The sequence below is a fragment of the Panulirus ornatus genome, chromosome 17 (genome assembly GCF_036320965.1).
Source record: "Panulirus ornatus isolate Po-2019 chromosome 17, ASM3632096v1, whole genome shotgun sequence".
Taxonomy (NCBI): Eukaryota; Metazoa; Arthropoda; class Malacostraca; order Decapoda; family Palinuridae; genus Panulirus; species Panulirus ornatus.
The window spans coordinates 21259875-21278455 of NC_092240.1; the positions used below are offsets into that span (position 1 = coordinate 21259875).

An 18581-nucleotide genomic window follows, 5' to 3' on the forward strand; every position below is an offset into this window, starting at 1 on the left:
CCAAAGTACTTGGGTATTTTATCTCAAGAACTTCATTCGGCCCACATGACCAAGAAAAACACCACAGGTCCGTACCTGTGTCGATTTTAGGTTCAGGAGAGCACCCCAAATTACTTGAGTATTTTATCTCAAGAACTTCATCTGGCAACCATGACTCCATTAAACACCATAGGTCCGTACCTGTGTTGATTTAATGTTCAGGAAAGCAACCCAAAGCACTTGGGTAATTTATGTCAAGAACTTCATTTGGCCCCCACGACCACCAAAAACACTACAGGTCCGTACGTGTGTCGATTTTAGGTTCAGGAGAGCAACCCAAAGTACTTGGGTATTTTATTCCAAGAAATTCATATGGCTCCCATGACCCCCCTAAACACCACAGGTCCGTACCTGTGTCGATTTTAGGTTCAGTAGACCAACCCAAAGTACTTGGGTATTTTATCTCAAGAACTTCATTCCGCCCCCATGACCATCAAAAACACCACAGGTCCGTACCTGTGTCGATTTTAGGCTCAGGAGAGCATCCTGAAATATTTAGCTATTTTATCTCAAGAACTATATTTGGCTCCCATGACTCACTTAAACACCAACGGTCCATACGTGTGTTGATTTTAGGTTCAGGAGAGCAACCCAAAGTACTTGAGTATTTTATCTCAAGAACTTCATTCGGCCCCCATGACCACCAAAAACACGACAGGTCCGTACCTGTGTCGATTTTAGGTTCAGGAGTGAACCCCGAATCACTTGTGTATTTTATCTCAAGAAATTCATTCAGCCCCCATGACCACCAAAAACACAAAAGGTCCGTACCTGTGTCGATTTTAGGTTCAGGAAAGCACCCAAAATTACTTGGGTATTTTATCTCAGAACTTCATTTGGCTCCCATGACCCCCATGAAACACCAAAGGTCCGTACCTGTGTCGATTTTAGGTTCAGGAGAGCAACCCAAAGTACTTGGGTACTTTATCTCAAGAACTTCATTTGGCCCCCATGACCACCAAAAACACCACAGGTCCGTACCTGTGTCGATTTTAGGTTCAGGAGAGCACCCCAAATAACTTGGGTATTTTATCTCAAGAACTTCATTTGGCTCCCATGACCTCCTTAAAAACCACAGGTCCGTACCTGTGTCCATTTTATGTTGAGGAGAGCAACCCAAAGTACTTGGGAATGTTATGTGAAGAATTTCATTTGGCCCCCACGACCACCAAAAACACTACAGGTCCGTACGTGTGTCGATTTTAGGTTCAGGAGAGCAACCCAAAGTACTTGTGTCGATTTTAGGTTCAGGAGAGCACCGCAAATTACTTGGGTACTTTATCTCAAGAAATTCATTTGGCTCCCATGACCCCCTTAAAAACCACAGGTCCGTACCTGTGTACATTTCATGTTGAGCAGAACAACCCAAAGTACTTGGGTATTTTATCTCAAGAACTTCATTCCGCCCCCATGACCATCAAAAACACCACAGGTCCGTACCTGTCTCGATTTTAGGCTCAGAGAGCACCCTGAAATATTTAGCTATTTTATCTCAAGAACTATATTTGGCTCCCATGACTCACTTAAACACCAACGGTCCATACGTGTGTTGATTTTAGGTTCAAGAGAGCAACCCAAAGTACTTGAGTATTTTATCTCAAGAACTTCATTCGGCCCCCATGACCACCAAAAACACGACAGGTCCGTACCTGTGTCAATTTTAGGTTCAGGAGTGAACCCCGAATCACTTGTGTATTTTATCTCAAGAAATTCATTCAGCCCCCATGACCACCAAAAACACAAAAGGTCCGTACCTGTGTCGATTTTAGGTTCAGGAAAGCACCCTAAATTACTTGGGTATTTTATCTCAGAACTTCATTTGGCTCCCATGACCCCCATGAAACACCAAAGGTCCGTACCTGTGTCGATTTTAGGTTCAGGAGAGCAACCCAAAGTACTTGGGTACTTTATCTCAAGAACTTCATTTGGCCCCCATGACCACCAAAAACACCACAGGTCCGTACCTGTGTCGATTTTAGGTTCAGGAGAGCACCCCAAATAACTTGGGTATTTTATCTCAAGAACTTCATTTGGCTCCCATGACCCCCTTAAAAACCACAGGTCCGTACCTGTGTCCATTTTATGTTGAGGAGAGCAACCCAAAGTACTTGGGAATGTTATGTGAAGAATTTCATTTGGCCCCCACGACCACCAAAAACACTACAGGTCCGTACGTGTGTTGATTTGCGGTTCAGGAGAGCACCGCAAATTACATGAGTACTTTATCTCAAGAAATTCATTTGGCTCCCATGACACCCTTAAACACCACAGGTCCGTACCTGTGTCGATTTTAGGTTCAGGAAAGCAAACCAAAGTACTTGGGTATTTTATCTCAAGAACTTCATTCCGCCCCCATGACCATCAAAAACACCACAGGTCCGTACCTGTCTCGATTTTAGGCTCAGAACACCCTGAAATATTTAGCTATTTTATCTCAAGAAATATATTTGGCTCCCATGACTCACTTAAACACCAACGGTCCATAAGTGTGTTGATTTTAGGTTCAAGAGAGCAACCCAAAGTACTTGAGTATTTTATCTCAAGAACTTCATTCGGCCCCCATGACCACCAAAAACACGACAGGTCCGTACCTGTGTCAATTTTAGGTTCAGGAGTGAACCCCGAATCACTTGTGTATTTTATCTCAAGAAATTCATTCAGCCCCCATGACCACCAAAAACACAAAAGGTCCGTACCTGTGTCGATTTTAGGTTCAGGAAAGCACCCTAAATTACTTGGGTATTTTATCTCAGAACTTCATTTGGCTCCCATGACCCCCATGAAACACCAAAGGTCCATACCTGTGTCGATTTTAGGTTCAGGAGAGCAACCCAAAGTACTTGGGTACTTTATCTCAAGAACTTCATTTGGCCCCCATGACCACCAAAAACACCACAGGTCCGTACCTGTGTCGATTTTAGGTTCAGTAGACCAACCCAAAGTACTTGGGTATTTTATCTCAAGAACTTCATTCGGCCCCCATGACCATCAAAAACCCCACAGGTCCGTACCTGTGTCGATTTTAGGCTCAGGAGAGCATCCTGAAATATTTAGCTATTTTATCTCAAGAACTATATTTCGCTCCCATGACTCACTTAAACACCACAGGTTCGTACCTGTGTCGATTTTAGGTTCAGGAGAGCAACCCAAAGTACTTGGGTACTTTATCTCAAGAACTTCATTTGGCCCCCATGACCACCAAAAACACCACAGGTCCGTACCTGTGTCGATTTTAGGTTCAGGAGAGCAACCCAAAGTACTTGGGTACTTTATCTCAAGAACTTCATTTTGCCCCCATGACCACCAAAAACACCACAGGACCGTACCTGTGTCGATTTTAGGTTCAGGAGAGCACCCCAAATAACTTGGGTATTTTATCTCAAGAACTTCATTTGGCTCCCATGAGCCCCTGAAAAACCACAGGTCCGTACCTGTGTCCATTTTATTTGAGGAGAGCAACCCAAAGTACTTGGGAATGTTATGTGAAGAATTTCATTTGGCCCCCACGACAACCAAAAACACTACAGGTCCGTACGTGTGTCGATTTTAGGTTCAGGAGAGCAACCCAAAGTACTTGGGTATTTTATCTCAAGAACTTCATTCAGCCCCCATGACCACCAAAAACACCACAGGTCCGTACCTGTGTCGATTTTACGTTCAGGAGAGCACCCTGAATTACTTGGGTATTTCATCTCAAGAACTTCATTTGCCTCCCAAGACCCCCTTAAAAACCACAGGTCCGTACCTGTGTTCATTTTATGTTGAGCAGAACAACCCAAAGTACTTGGGAATTTTATCTCAAGAACTTCATTTGGCCCCCATGACCACCAAAAACACTAAAGGTCCGTACATGTGTTGATTTGCGGTTCAGGAGAGCACCGCAAATTACATGAGTACTTTATCTCAAGAAATTCATTTGGCTCCCATGACACCCTTAAACACCACAGGTCCGTACCTGTGTCGATTTTAGGTTCAGGAAAGCAAACCAAAGAACTTGGGTATTTTATCTCAAGAACTTCATTCCGCCCCCATGACCATCAAAAACACCACAGGTCCGTACCTGTCTCAATTTTAGGCTCAGAACACCCTGAAATATTTAGCTATTTTATCTCAAGAAATATATTTGGCTCCCATGACTCACTTAAACACCAACGGTCCATAAGTGTGTTGATTTTAGGTTCAAGAGAGCAACCCAAAGTACTTGAGTATTTTATCTCAAGAACTTCATTCGGCCCCCATGACCACCATAAACACGACAGGTCCGTACCTGTGTCAATTTTAGGTTCAGGAGTGAACCCCGAATCACTTGTGTATTTTATCTCAAGAAATTCATTCAGCCCCCATGACCACCAAAAACACAAAAGGTCCGTACCTGTGTCGATTTTAGGTTCAGGAAAGCACCCTAAATTACTTGGGTATTTTATCTCAGAACTTCATTTGGCTCCCATGACCCCCATGAAACACCAAAGGTCCGTACCTGTGTCGATTTTAGGTTCAGGAGAGCAACCCAAAGTACTTGGGTACTTTATCTCAAGAACTTCATTTGGCCCCCATGACCACCAAAAACACCACAGGTCCGTACCTGTGTCGATTTTAGGTTCAGGAGAGCACCCCAAATAACTTGGGTATTTTATCTCAAGAACTTCATTTGGCTCCCATGACCCCCTTAAAAACCACAGGTCCGTACCTGTGTCCATTTTATGTTGAGGAGAGCAACCCAAAGTACTTGGGAATGTTATGTGAAGAATTTCATTTGGCCCCCACGACCACCAAAAACACTACAGGTCCGTACGTGTGTCGATTTTAGGTTCAGGAGAGCAACCCAAAGTACTTGGGTATTTTATTCCAAGAAATTCATATGGCTCCCATGACCCCCCTAAACACCACAGGTCCGTACCTGTGTCGATTTTAGGTTCAGTAGACCAACCCAAAGTACTTGGGTATTTTATCTCAAGAACTTCATTCGGCCCCCATGACCATCAAAAACACCACAGGTCCGTACCTGTGTCGATTTTAGGCTCAGGAGAGCATCCTGAAATATTTAGCTATTTTATCTCAAGAACTATATTTGGCTCCCATGACTCACTTAAACACCAACGGTCCATACGTGTGTTGATTTTAGGTTCAGGAGAGCAACCCAAAGTACTTGAGTATTTTATCTCAAGAACTTTATTCGGCCCTCATGACCACCAAAAACACGACAGGTCCGTACCTGTGTCGATTTTAGGTTCAGGAGTGAACCCCGAATCACTTGTGTATTTCATCTCAAGAAATTCATTCAGCCCCCATGACCACCAAAAACACAAAAGGTCCGTACCTGTGTCGATTTTAGGTTCAGGAAAGCACCCTAAATTACTTGGGTACTTTATCTCAGAACTTCATTTGGCTCCCATGACCCCCATGAAACACCAAAGGTCCGTACCTGTGTCGATTTTAGGTTCAGGAAAGCACCCTAAATTACTTGGGTATTTTATCTCAGAACTTCATTTGGCTCCCATGACCCCCATGAAACACCAAAGGTCCGTACCTGTGTCGATTTTAGGTTCAGGAGAGCAACCCAAAGTACTTGGGTACTTAATCTCAAGAACTTCATTTGGCCCCCATGACCACCAAAAACACTACAGGTCCGTACCTGTGTCGATTTTAGGTTCAGGAGAGCACCCCAAATAACTTGGGTATTTTATCTCAAGAACTTCATTTGGCTCCCATGACCACCTTAAAAACCACAGGTCCGTACCTGTGTCCATTTTAGGTTGAGGAGAGCAACCCAAAGTACTTGGGAATGTTATGTGAAGAATTTCATTTGGCCCCCACGACCACCAAAAACACTACAGGTCCGTACGTGTGTCGATTTTAGGTTCAGGAGAGCAACCCAAAGTACTTGGGTATTTTATTCCAAGAAATTCATATGGCTCCCATGACCCCCCTAAACACCACAGGTCCGTACCTGTGTCGATTTTAGGTTCAGTAGACCAACCCAAAGTACTTGGGTATTTTATCTCAAGAACTTCATTCCGCCCCCATGACCATCAAAAACACCACAGGTCCGTACCTGTGTCGATTTTAGGCTCAGGAGAGCATCCTGAAATATTTAGCTATTTTATCTCAAGAACTATATTTGGCTCCCATGACTCACTTAAACACCAACGGTCCACACGTGTGTTGATTTTAGGTTCAGGAGAGCAACACAAAGTACTTGAGTATTTTATCTCAAGAACTTCATTCGGCCCCCATGACCACCAAAAACACGACAGGTCCGTACCTGTGTCGATTTTAGGTTCAGGAGTGAACCCCGAATCACTTGAGTATTTTATCTCAAGAAATTCATTCAGCCCCCATGACCACCAAAAACACAAAAGGTCCGTACCTGTGTCGATTTTAGGTTCAGGAAAGCACCCTAAATTACTTGGGTATTTTATCTCAGAACTTCATTTGGCTCCCATGACCCCCATGAAACACCAAAGGTCCGTACCTGTGTCGATTTTAGGTTCAGGAGAGCAACCCAAAGTACTTGGGTACTTTATCTCAAGAACTTCATTTGGCCCCCATGACCACCAAAAACACCACAGGTCCGTACCTGTGTCGATTTTAGGTTCAGGAGAGCACCCCAAATAACTTGGGTATTTTATCTCAAGAACTTCATTTGGCTCCCATGACCCCCTTAAAAACCACAGGTCCGTACCTGTGTCCATTTTATGTTGAGGAGAGCAACCCAAAGTACTTGGGAATGTTATGTGAAGAATTTCATTTGGCCCCCACGACCACCAAAAACACTACAGGTCCGTACGTGTGTCGATTTTAGGTTCAGGAGAGCAACCCAAAGTACTTGGGTATTTTATTCCAAGAAATTCATATGGCTCCCATGACCCCCCTAAACACCACAGGTCCGTACCTGTGTCGATTTTAGGTTCAGTAGACCAACCCAAAGTACTTGGGTATTTTATCTCAAGAACTTCATTCCGCCCCCATGACCATCAAAAACACCACAGGTCCGTACCTGTGTCGATTTTAGGCTCAGGAGAGCATCCTGAAATATTTAGCTATTTCATCTCAAGAACTATATTTCGCTCCCATGACTCACTTAAACACCACAGGTTCGTACCTGTGTCGATTTTAGGCACAAGCATCTTTTGCGCAAGCCATCACTGCTTCCCTAAATACATCCCATTCCTTTCCCACTCCCCTTACCTCCTTTGTTCTCACCTTTTTCCATTCTATACTCAGTCTCTCCAGGTACTTACTCACACAAGTCTCCTTCCCAAGCTCATTTACTCTCACCACTCTCTTCACCCCAACATTCTCTCTTCTTTTCTGAAAATCCCTACAAATTTTCACCTTTGCCTCCACAAAATAATGATCAGACATCGCTCCAGTTGCACCTCTCAGCACATTAACATCCAAAAGACTCTCTTTCACGCGCCTATCAATTAACACGTAATCCGATAATGCTCTCTGGCCATCTCTCCTACTTACATACGTATACTTATGTATATCTCGATTTTTAAACCAGGTATTCCCAATCACCAGTCCTTTTTCAGCACATAAATCTACAAGCTCTTCACCATTTCCATTTACAACACTGAACACCCCATGTATACCAATTATTCCCTCAACTGCAACATTACTCACTTTTGCATTCAAATCACCCATCACTATAACCCGGTCCCGTGCATCAAAACCACTAACACACTCATTCAGCTGCTCCCAAAACACTTGCCTCTCATGATCTTTCTTCTCATGCCCAGGTGCATATGCACCAATAATCACCCATCTCTCTCCATCAACTTTCAGTTTTACCCATATCAATCTAGAATTTACTTTCTTACACTCTATCACATACTCCCACCACTCCTGTTTCAGGAGTAGTGCTATTCCTTCCCTTGCTCTTGTCCTCTCACTAACCCCTGACTTTACTCCCAAGACATTCCCAAACCACTCTTCCTCTTTACCCTTGAGCTTTGTTTCACTCAGAGCCAAAACATCCAGGTTCCTTTCCTCAAACATACTACCTATCTCTCCTTTTTTCTCATCTTGGTTACATCCACACACATTTAGACACCCCAATCTGAGCCTTCAAGGAGGATGAGCACATGGGTATTATATCTCGAAGAAATTCTTTCGACCCCCAGGACCACTTCCAGACATCACAGGTCCATACCTGTATTGATTTTGGTTCAGGAGAGCACCCTGAATTACTTGGTTATTTTATCTCAAGGACTTCGTTTGGCCCCCAAGGACCCCTTCAAACACCACAACCTTTATCAATTCTAGGCTCAAGAGAGTGCTGCAAAGTACTCGTATTTTACCTTAACAATTTCGTTAGGTTTCAGGACACCCTTAAGTATCATAGGTCCATCCATACCTGTATTGATTTCAGGCTCAGAAAACTTCCCTGACCGACCTGGGTATTTTATCCCAGCGACTTCGTTCAGTCCCCAAATGCCCCCTAGTCCATAAATGTGTCGATTTTAGGTTCAGGTGAGCACCTCGGAGTACTCAAGATATTTCATCTCAACAGCTTCATTTGGTCCCCAGGATGCATCTCCACCATCTTGGTTATTATTCTCAATGACTTCGTTAAGCCACAGGGATTCCCTAAAGCACCATAGGTCCATATCTGTGTCAAATCTAGGCTCAGAAAAGTGCCTCAACGGACTCATGTATTTTGTCTTAAAAATTTGATTTGGCCCTCAGGCCACCCTCAAACACCACAATTCTGTGCCTGTGTCAATTTTAGGTTCAGAAGAGTGCCATGAAGTAATCGGGTATCTTATCTCAACAATTTCATTCTGCCTCATGATACCCTCAAGCATCACAGGTCCATCCGTGCCTGTCGATTTTAGGCTCAGGAAAGTGCCTTGCCTGACTTGTATATTTTATCTCAATGACTTTGTTCAGGCCCCAGGATGCCATCAAGCACCACAGATCCGTATCTGTGTCAATTTTAGGCTCAAAGAAAAGCCTCGACTGTTTCAGGTATTTCATCTCAAAAACTTCGTTCTGATCCTGGGAGACCCTCAAACTTAAAATGATTATGGAAATTATCTCATAATGCTTCCAATGACTTGTAAGTACCTGCTATATACAAAAATAATGACACAATATTTTTCAAATGTAATCATTAATTACAGCACTTAATGACACCCAATCACTATTTCAATCCCAGAGTTGTATTCACCTTGATAAATAGTCCTTATAATGACATTTTCAAACAAATCTATTGCCTTACCAAAAATGCCAAAAGTTGCATGCTAAAGTTCAGGGCATTTGTTCAGCCCAAATCAATTTTCTTTTAAAACTATAACACACATCCATACCTGAAATAATTATGGAAAGTATCTCTTGATGCTTCCCCTAACCAAAAAACAACTAGTTGCTAAATATGAAATGAATAATGATACAGTTTTATTACAACATAATCATTAATTACAGCCCTTAATGACACCCAAACAATATTTCAATCCCAGATTCATAATCAGCATGAAAAAAGTCTTTATACCATGGTTTTCACATAAATCTAGTACCCTCCACAAAATACCAAAAATTGCAGGTAATAGCTCAGGGTATTCTTTAGCACAAAATACTTTTTCTTTTAAAACTGTAACATAACATAATGAAACACATCTTTACTTGAAATAATCAAGGAAGCTGTTATTCATTTGTTCCTGACACTATCTTATTAAAGAGAGAAAAGAAATCAGTTATACAGAAAATTAACTGCACATTTTTTTGGTTCAATTTAGTGCCTTCCACATTGATTTCATCATTCTAACTGTGATATTTTAGGCCTGACAAGAAAAACAATTTTCTGTATCCTGGTTCACTTTAGTACTTTGTTAGAGTTTATCAGTGTGATTGTGATAAGTAAGAATTTATTCCATACACTCATGATTCAAACAGTGGTATCAACTGCTACGGCTTAAACCTACTGACTTTTGATTTTGGTCTTCCAAATAGTTTTTCAATTCTCTCTTTTACTGGATTTCTTACTATTGATGCAAATTTGTTTGAGTGTGTCCTCAACTGATGCAAAGGGCTTTTAATTTGGTCAGCATTCCTCTTGACTGGGTGTAGAGAGTAATCACACAATAAGCACTAAGAGGAAAATAGCAGCCAACAGGCTGTGCTTACCATGATTTATGCAATACCCACAATATGAAATGCACAGTGTGCATAACATAATCATTAATATTTACTGTGTGTATTTACAAGTGCTAGAAAAAACATATGTTATACCTACCTCAGAAAACCATTTTGAAAAGAGTGAGTGAGAATTAATTTCTACTAGCTGAGCATACTTGTATCTTGAGTCAAGTCTGATACTTAGTTTTTGAGCCAAGGCTTTGCAGAGCGAGGTCTTCCCTGGAAAACATCAAAAAGTAAAGAACAGCATAAGGAAAAAAAGATGCAATCATAGCCACCATGTCTGATCTGAAGTACAAGGATTTTTTCATCTAAGTACATCTAGTTTTCAAAATTTGTAAAATGAGTAACCACCACACCAATCAGCAACTCTTCAGAATGGATGGCAAGCATAAGATTCAAGAAAGTATTCAAGAAATTTTAAAAATCAATTCTATTCACTTTCTGCAATTCAAATGACCAACATGCACCAGCTGAAATTACAGTACAAACTCATTCTATCACAATTTGGCATGGTGAAATACAGCTAGCCATATTCTCCCAAGAGTAAATTCAAACATGCACACTCAACAGACCTGCAAAGAAGAAAATGGAAAATGAGAATATCCCTTAAAGAAGGCATTCTCTTCACATATCACCCTGTAATAATGAAATATCTACTCTGCAATCAAAAACTATAAGATAATGTTTTCTTGTAGATGTCTACTGAAAAAGGGTGTTATGAAGTGTGACCCCCCACCCACCCACAGGCAGAACCTATAAGAATGAGAAAGAGCACTTGCTCATGGGGGTGGGATGATCAAAACAACGTCTTATCCACTAAGTCAGGCATATCCTCTTGCATGTCACCCTCTTTGACTTCCAAATATCTAAAAGGTCAGCTGATGTTTGTTCAATGACACAAAAACCACAAACCAACCTGCCCAAGCTGATGATAACATTGGTGCAGAGGTCCATGTGGTACCTTTCAAACCATACCCTGACCTAGAAAGAGCCTTAAAGCTTTAAGCATCTTAAAAAAAAGAATACCCTTATTGACAACTGAGACTTTAACCTGGATCATTCTTTTTTAAAGATGGCACACCCATAGCCACACAACTAAGATCAACCATATCTAAAGGGACATATTATTCAGCAGAAGTGTTTCCTGGAAAGCTGCAGACTATTCCTGCAAATTTCATTAAGTGAGAGACATTTTAAGGCAACCAAATTAAAAGCCTTTTTCTTAAGATCACAAGCTCTAACAATCATACTTGGTTGTGAAAGAAGTACCAACTTCTTGATGCAACATAAAATACTCTTTGCTGAAAAAGGCTAGAAAAAAGTTTAAATGAACAAACATAATGAAGCATCTTGACTACACAAACGAATTCAAGAAGTTTTCAAGAACTGCATAGATTTATTCTGAAAACTAACCATCTCATTTAGAGCAAGAAACTTTGGATTAATCTTTGCCTATACAAGCTGATCAACAAATTTTGGTATATCTCTCTCTAGAAATTAAATGAAATTAATTAATCTTTCTTCCCATTCCAAATCTTACAGAAAAGATTTTCACCAGAACATCCACAATACTCTCTTACATCTGGGATACTCTCATACATGTGGGATACTCCCATACATCTAAGATACTTTCTTGCATCCGGGATACTCTCTTACATCTGAGATACACATCCAGGATAATCTTACATCCAGGATACTCTGGTATATCAGATATTCTCGTACATTCGGGGTACTCTCTTACATCTGGGATACACTCCTACATCCAGAATATTCTCTTACATCTGGGATACACTCATACATCTGTGATGCTCTCATACATCTGAAATACTCTCTTACATGCAGGATACTCTCATACATCTGGAAAAGTCTCTTACATCAGTGAAAATCCTAACTAACCAATTAACAAGTCACCTCCTTTCCTAAGAAATTCAACTGCCATACAATCCACTCAGTCATCTTGCCAAATTTTGTCTTACAAATGTTTTTCACCACCTCTTCTCTTTTCACCAAGTCACTTTCTATAACTCTCACTTTGCTTACCTCCCTGATCCAAACACCCTACATCTGCCACCCTATCATCAAACACATTCAAACATCCTTCAACACACTCATTCCATCTCCTTTTCACCTCATCACTACCTATTACCACTTCCCCAATTACCCCTTCACTAATATTTCTGTTCTCTCATCTTTCTCACACTATTAACTTCCTTCCAAAAACACCTTAGTCTCCATGAAGTTACTGAAATTGCTCAACCCAACTCTCAGTTGCCCTCTGCTTTAACCCCTCAACTTTCCAACACACTACATCTTGACCTCCTGCCACTTCCTCTTGCACACCTTTCAGTCATTTGTATTGATTTCCTGTAAGTACTACCCAAACATCTCCCTTTTCTCTTCTGCTAGAAGCTTTACATTGTCATCCACACAGGACTTTCTCACCTATGTACTGTATATATGCCAAAACACAGACAATGTTCTCAGTGACATATTCTATGGGGTAAAAGGCATAAAAATTCCTTCATTGATAAAGACAGCCAAGACATGACTATATGACTTGTTCTGCATTATCGTACAGTATGGCAAGCAGTTCCTGTAATGTAGTGAGTACAATGCCAGTTTGCAAGCAAAATCATTAGATTCTTTAGCTCATTTTATGTTACAGTTACATAGTGCACAACAGGAATGAAAACATGATATGTAAAGGTTAAAATTAATAAATCTGTAGAATAATCAATGTAAAATAATCTTTCAGCTATAATCAAAATGACAGATACATTATTCTCTATAACTATGAATGACTCCCAGTGATGAATGCATGCAAATGGGCTGGGTCATTGTTCATTTGATCCTGATACTACCCCATTAAAGCAGGAAAAAATAATTACCCATGCATAAAAAAAATTCAGTACATATAAGTATAGTAAACTGACAAGTATAATGACAATGATGATGGTAAACTTACCAGTTCCAGGTGGACCATGCAGCAGTATCACTTTATTCCATGAAATAATATTCTTATTAATTCCTTTGTCAGAAAAGAGAAGGGTAGTAGAAACAAATTTCAGTAACTGGAAAAGAATCATAACTCTAGAAATTACTTCAATTTAGAGACATCCCTAACTTCCTTCTGAAGGAATGATATCTGTTTCTGATTATCTCACCATGTTCCATCTGTTACCTCTCTATTTCATTTTCAAAGTAATTATCACTTTTCAACATCAGTTACTACATTTCAGGATTACTTACCTGCTCCTTAATTGGTGTGTCATATATGAGGTTTTCCCATATATCATCAAACTCTGTAGAAGGTAATATCCAATGTGTACCTGCAGGAATATCTTCTTCACCCTCACTTAGCTCATCAATAACAGACCCATAACTTTCCAATTGATAAACATAATACTCAGGCTGCACCAAAGACACGTCTACATGCTGCAAAGAAATAGAACAATTATACTACTTATCATAATTTACTCAATTCCCAAATTTTCTTAGGATGGCTCAGGTACATAGAGCCTCAGAAATGATTTATGCACATCCTCAACCTATTCCCAGTATGTTAAAGTGAATCATGGACTCCTGCTCTTACATATGCACTTACTTACCACCTTGCATGCTAATTCATTACATAGGACCAACATACCCATTCACAATACCTCCTTATGGTAAATGCTTCCACTGCATCCAATCCTATCATTCCTAGAACTGAGCATCGTCTGTAGGTAGATGATACCAAATTGTTAGCTAAAAAAGGGGAAAAACAGATAAAATGAAGGGCCACTTTAATACTACAGATATGTAGGAGAAGAATGCTGAAACAATGCAGATAAATGTAAGGCACTAGTTTTTTGAAAGATATGGAAGATCACTAAGTAATGAATTTGCATGCAAATGAATTCTAGTTGGGGATAGGTTTATATCTAGGAGTAAAGCTCAGTCAAGATGAATGTAGGAGGTTATTGTGAGATACACTGATAGTCCTGGTGAAAAAAAAAAAAGTTAGCACAAAGTGGGCAGGAAGCTTGCAAGAAAAAGTACTTGTCCCAACCCTGATGCATGGATATGGATATAAGGCCCAAGTTCACATATGTGAGTTCTGAAGGATAAAAAAGAATTCTATCTGGGGTAATGTCGCACAAACTTTGAGATAACCCCTTAGAACCCCACGAGTTAGAAACCTGTTACCCCTGCCTTCCAGGGAGGTTAATGCCTTTCACCCCTCATGAAACACCTATCCAACAGTTGCAGTTGCAGCCTGCAGTTCAGTCCATCAGCTCTTCTGCCATTTCTTAACCTTCATTAAGCAATGACTTCACTGTTAGTCTGGCTTATACATCAATTATGCTGACCCCCTAATCGTTTTGACAACACAGACATCATCCCAATGGTGGTTACTGTCAGTTACGAGAAAGAATTCTCAGAAAGACCAAAATGTAATCTACCTACCAGACTTAATGAGCACTAGCATATTGCTAAGATTGGAAAAAGTCTTTTAATCAAAGATGAGACATTCCTCGCTGGGAGAGAGTTCAAGTTCCCAAGATGAACAAAAACTTGTTCCTCTCATAAGTTTCAGATGATCTCAATAAATTCTCCCAGGGAAAGACTGGGCATAAAGCATAATATTTTACAGAAGTCTTCTAAAAACTCAAAATACAGAGGACTAATCTTATCCTAAGGTGTGTTACCACTGAGCATGAGAAGGTTGGTTGGTTGACTGTTTGACTTAGGCATACCAACTCCCATTAAGGCCATCAATATCAAGCTATATCCACCAAATGAAAAATCTTTTGACATCGAGTTTTAAAGATAATTCTAAGACCACATACACTCTCATTAAGAATGTGGCCCTTGAGGCAGTTCATATGACTGGATATTTCATGTATCTCTAACTTTCTCTCAGCACCAAGGCTATCAAAAAGTGTCCTTAAGAGATGCTAAAGTGCTAAACTGCTATAAAAATCTATGTATAATAGGTCTAGGACCATGGATAACTTCCCCATACAATGCAATGGGGAGACAGTTTTCCTCAAGAAAAACTAAGAAGCTTAACCCAAACTGTTGAGGCAAATTGCATAGTCAGTAGCTTTTTCCTTCTAAAGAAACAAAGGGCCTGTACAAATGTACCAATCAAATCAAAGGCAAATAAAGTTTTGACTGGAAATCAAGTGAGACTGTCACTGAGGATAAACCCTGATTTTTAACCCTTTGGGTGCACAGGTAGCATTCTGGCATATGAAATAAAAAATGCCTGTATGCAATGTCTTGATTTTGGCTAAAGCCATTTGAAAATGATTCCCCCTTTCACTGGCCATTTACTACTTTACAGAAATATTTGGATGATTCTCCTTAAGGATAAGTGCATCTATTTGGCAATACCTGAAGGTAATATATGGACAATCTATTATTATGATATGGTCTGTGAATTTCGGTTGTATGTAGTAATCCTCTAAGCAACAACCAAAACGTACAATTATATTTGCAATATTTTGTAGCATTCCTTGAAGATTTAGTGGTGTTTGTTTACAACTAATGGTTGGCCCTTTAAATTTTTCCAGCTCATCACTCAAATTCTTTCTCCCGTTCCTTACAGAACATATGAACACAGAATGAAATGACTTTAAAGCCAAGATGACTGAGACAGTACTGGGAGCCTCAGACTCAGCAAGTGAAGATTTTGAAGCATTTGTAGCCATAATATTTACATGGGAAAGGTGTTGGTACACAAACCTACCTTGGCATCTTATCTTTTTTATTCATTCTCTCAGTTTTGAGACAGCATTCACAAAGGACACACATCACTGGATCTTTCAGCTTTATATTTTACAGATAATGAAACAGATAAAGGTAGAGATAGATTTTCCAAAATTATGCCAATATCACATGTAGTTATTGATCAGTACACAAAAATAAAATTAAATGCCAAAGGGCCAAAATAGTTTTTTCTAACCAGCAACAAGTCTCAGCAAACGTATTTTAACTTTATCCACATTTGCAGTTGAATTTTCACCTAAAATGGATTACAGAAAGGTTGCTACTTTGAATTAAGATGCAAGGAATCTTGATCCAACCACTTCACACCATATTGTCCTCAAAAAGTTCATTTCCAACACACCTACCTTCTTCTGTACAGCCTCAACTATAGCCCATGCCTCACAACCATACAATAGTGATGGGACAATTATTCCTTCAGTCATACCTATTTTTGCCCTCCCAGCATGCTCTCTTTCCACACATTCTGCAGCACTCCCAGAACCTTCACCTTCCCTCACTCAACCTGTGACTCACTTCCACTTCTATGGTTCCATTTGTTGCCATGTCCAATCCCAAGAATCTAAAACACTTCACTTCCTCCACCTTTTATCCATTCACACTCACACCCCAACTAACCTGTCCCTCAACTCTGCTAAATGTAAAACCTTGCTTTTATTCGCATTTCCATTGTCTGCATACTCATCCCTCTACCCAAGACTAATATTTACCACCCTCACCATCCTATCCATATACAAACTAAACAACCATGGTGGAATCATACACTTCTGCTGCAGACCAACCTTCACTTGGAAGACAATGATATATAGTAAAAAAATGAGTGCACTAAGACAGTTTTGATCTGACAAGGGATGCAATGGAACAAAAATCTAAAGTTCTGGCAAAAAATGAAAAAATCCATCCAGAATGAATTATTACTGGCCACCATCTTTCTTCAACAAATCTTCCCATTTATTCCATTCATACATTCTGGCTCCCTAAGGACATACTTCCAGGTATGTTTATGTTTGTACATGAGAAACTCTACAGAAAAATTACATTGTTTATATCTATTATACTTAATCGCCGTCTTCCGCATTAGTGGGGTAGCGCAAGGAAACAGACAATGAATGGCCCAACCCACCCACATACACATGTATATACATAAACACTTACACATGCACATATACATACATATACATTATAACACATACATACATACACATGTACATATTCAAACTTGCTGCCTTCATCCATTCCCATCGCCATCCCAACATACATGAAATAGCATCCCCCCTCCCCTCCAGTAAGGTAGTGCCAGGAACAGACAAAAAAGGCCATATTCATTCAAATTCAGTCTCTAGCTGTCATGTGTAATGCACCAAAACCACAGCTCCCTTTCCACATCCAGGAACCACAGACCTTTCCATGGTTTACCACAGACATTTCACATGCCCTGGTTCAATCCACTGACAGCACGTCCATCCTGGTATACCACTTCGTTCCAACTCACTCTATTCCTTGCACGCCTTTTCACCTTCCTGTATGTTCAGAACCCAATCCCTCAAAATCTTTTTCAATCCTTTCTTCCACTTCCAATTTGGTCTTCAGCTTCTTGTTCCCTCCAACTCTGATACATATATCCTCTTTGTCGATCTTTCCTCACTCATTCTCTCCATGTGTCCAAAACATTTCAAAACACCCTCTTCTGCTCTCTCAACCACACTCTTTTTATCACCACATATCTCTCTTACCCTTTCATTACTTACTCGATCAAACCACCTCACCACATACTGTCCTCAAAAATTTCATTTCCAACACATCCACCCTCTTCCAACAGAACCCTATCTAGAGCCTATGATTCACAACCATATAACACTGTTGGAACCATTATTCCTTCAAACATACCCATTTTTGCTCTGAGATAATGTTCTCACCTTCCACACATTCTTCAACGTTTCCCAGAACCTTCGCCCTCTCCCCCACCCTGACCCACTTCCACTTCCATGGTTCCATCTGCTGCTAAGTCCACTCCCAGATATCTAAAACACTCCACCTCCTCCAGTTTTTCTCCGTTCAAACTTACTTCCCAATTAACTTGTCCCTCAACCCTACTGAACCTAATAACCTTCCTCTTATTCACATTTACCCTCAACTTACTTCTTTCATACACTTTACCAAACTCAGTCATCAACTTCTGCAGTTTCTCACCCAAATCAGCCACCAGTGCTGTATCATCAGCGAACAACAACTGACCCACTTCCAAGGCCCTCTCATTCAGAACAGACTGTATACTTGTCCCTCTCTCCAAAACTCTTGCATTCACCTCCCTAACCACCCTATCCATAAACAAATCAAACAAACATGGAGACATCACACACCATTGCTGCAAACCGACATTCACTGGGAACCAATCACTTTCCTCTCTTCCTACTCGTACACATGCCTTACATCCTTGGTAAAAACCTTCCACTACTCTTAGCAACTTACCTCCCATATACTCTTCATACCTTCGATAAAGCATCTCTATTCACCCTATCATATGCCTTTTCCAGATCCATAAATGCTACATACAAATCCATCTGTTTTTCTAAGTATTTCTCACATACATTCTTCAAACACCTGGTCCACACATCCTCTGC

General features: G+C 40.4%; 1 protein-coding gene across 7 annotated transcripts in view; it reads right to left on the minus strand.

The window, feature by feature from the left end:
* pch2 (pachytene checkpoint 2 protein) overlaps positions 1 to 18581 on the minus strand; it is a 429043-nt gene that overhangs the window by 94004 nt on the left and 316458 nt on the right. For all 7 annotated transcript variants that reach the window (XM_071672066.1, XM_071672065.1, XM_071672061.1 and 4 more), the window contains 3 exons: positions 13435 to 13620; positions 13151 to 13256; positions 10280 to 10401 (listed from right to left, as the gene is read on the minus strand). In XM_071672066.1, coding sequence (XP_071528167.1) covers positions 10280 to 10401; positions 13151 to 13256; positions 13435 to 13620 — 414 coding nt within the window. The remainder of the gene's footprint in view (positions 1 to 10279; positions 10402 to 13150; positions 13257 to 13434; positions 13621 to 18581) is intronic.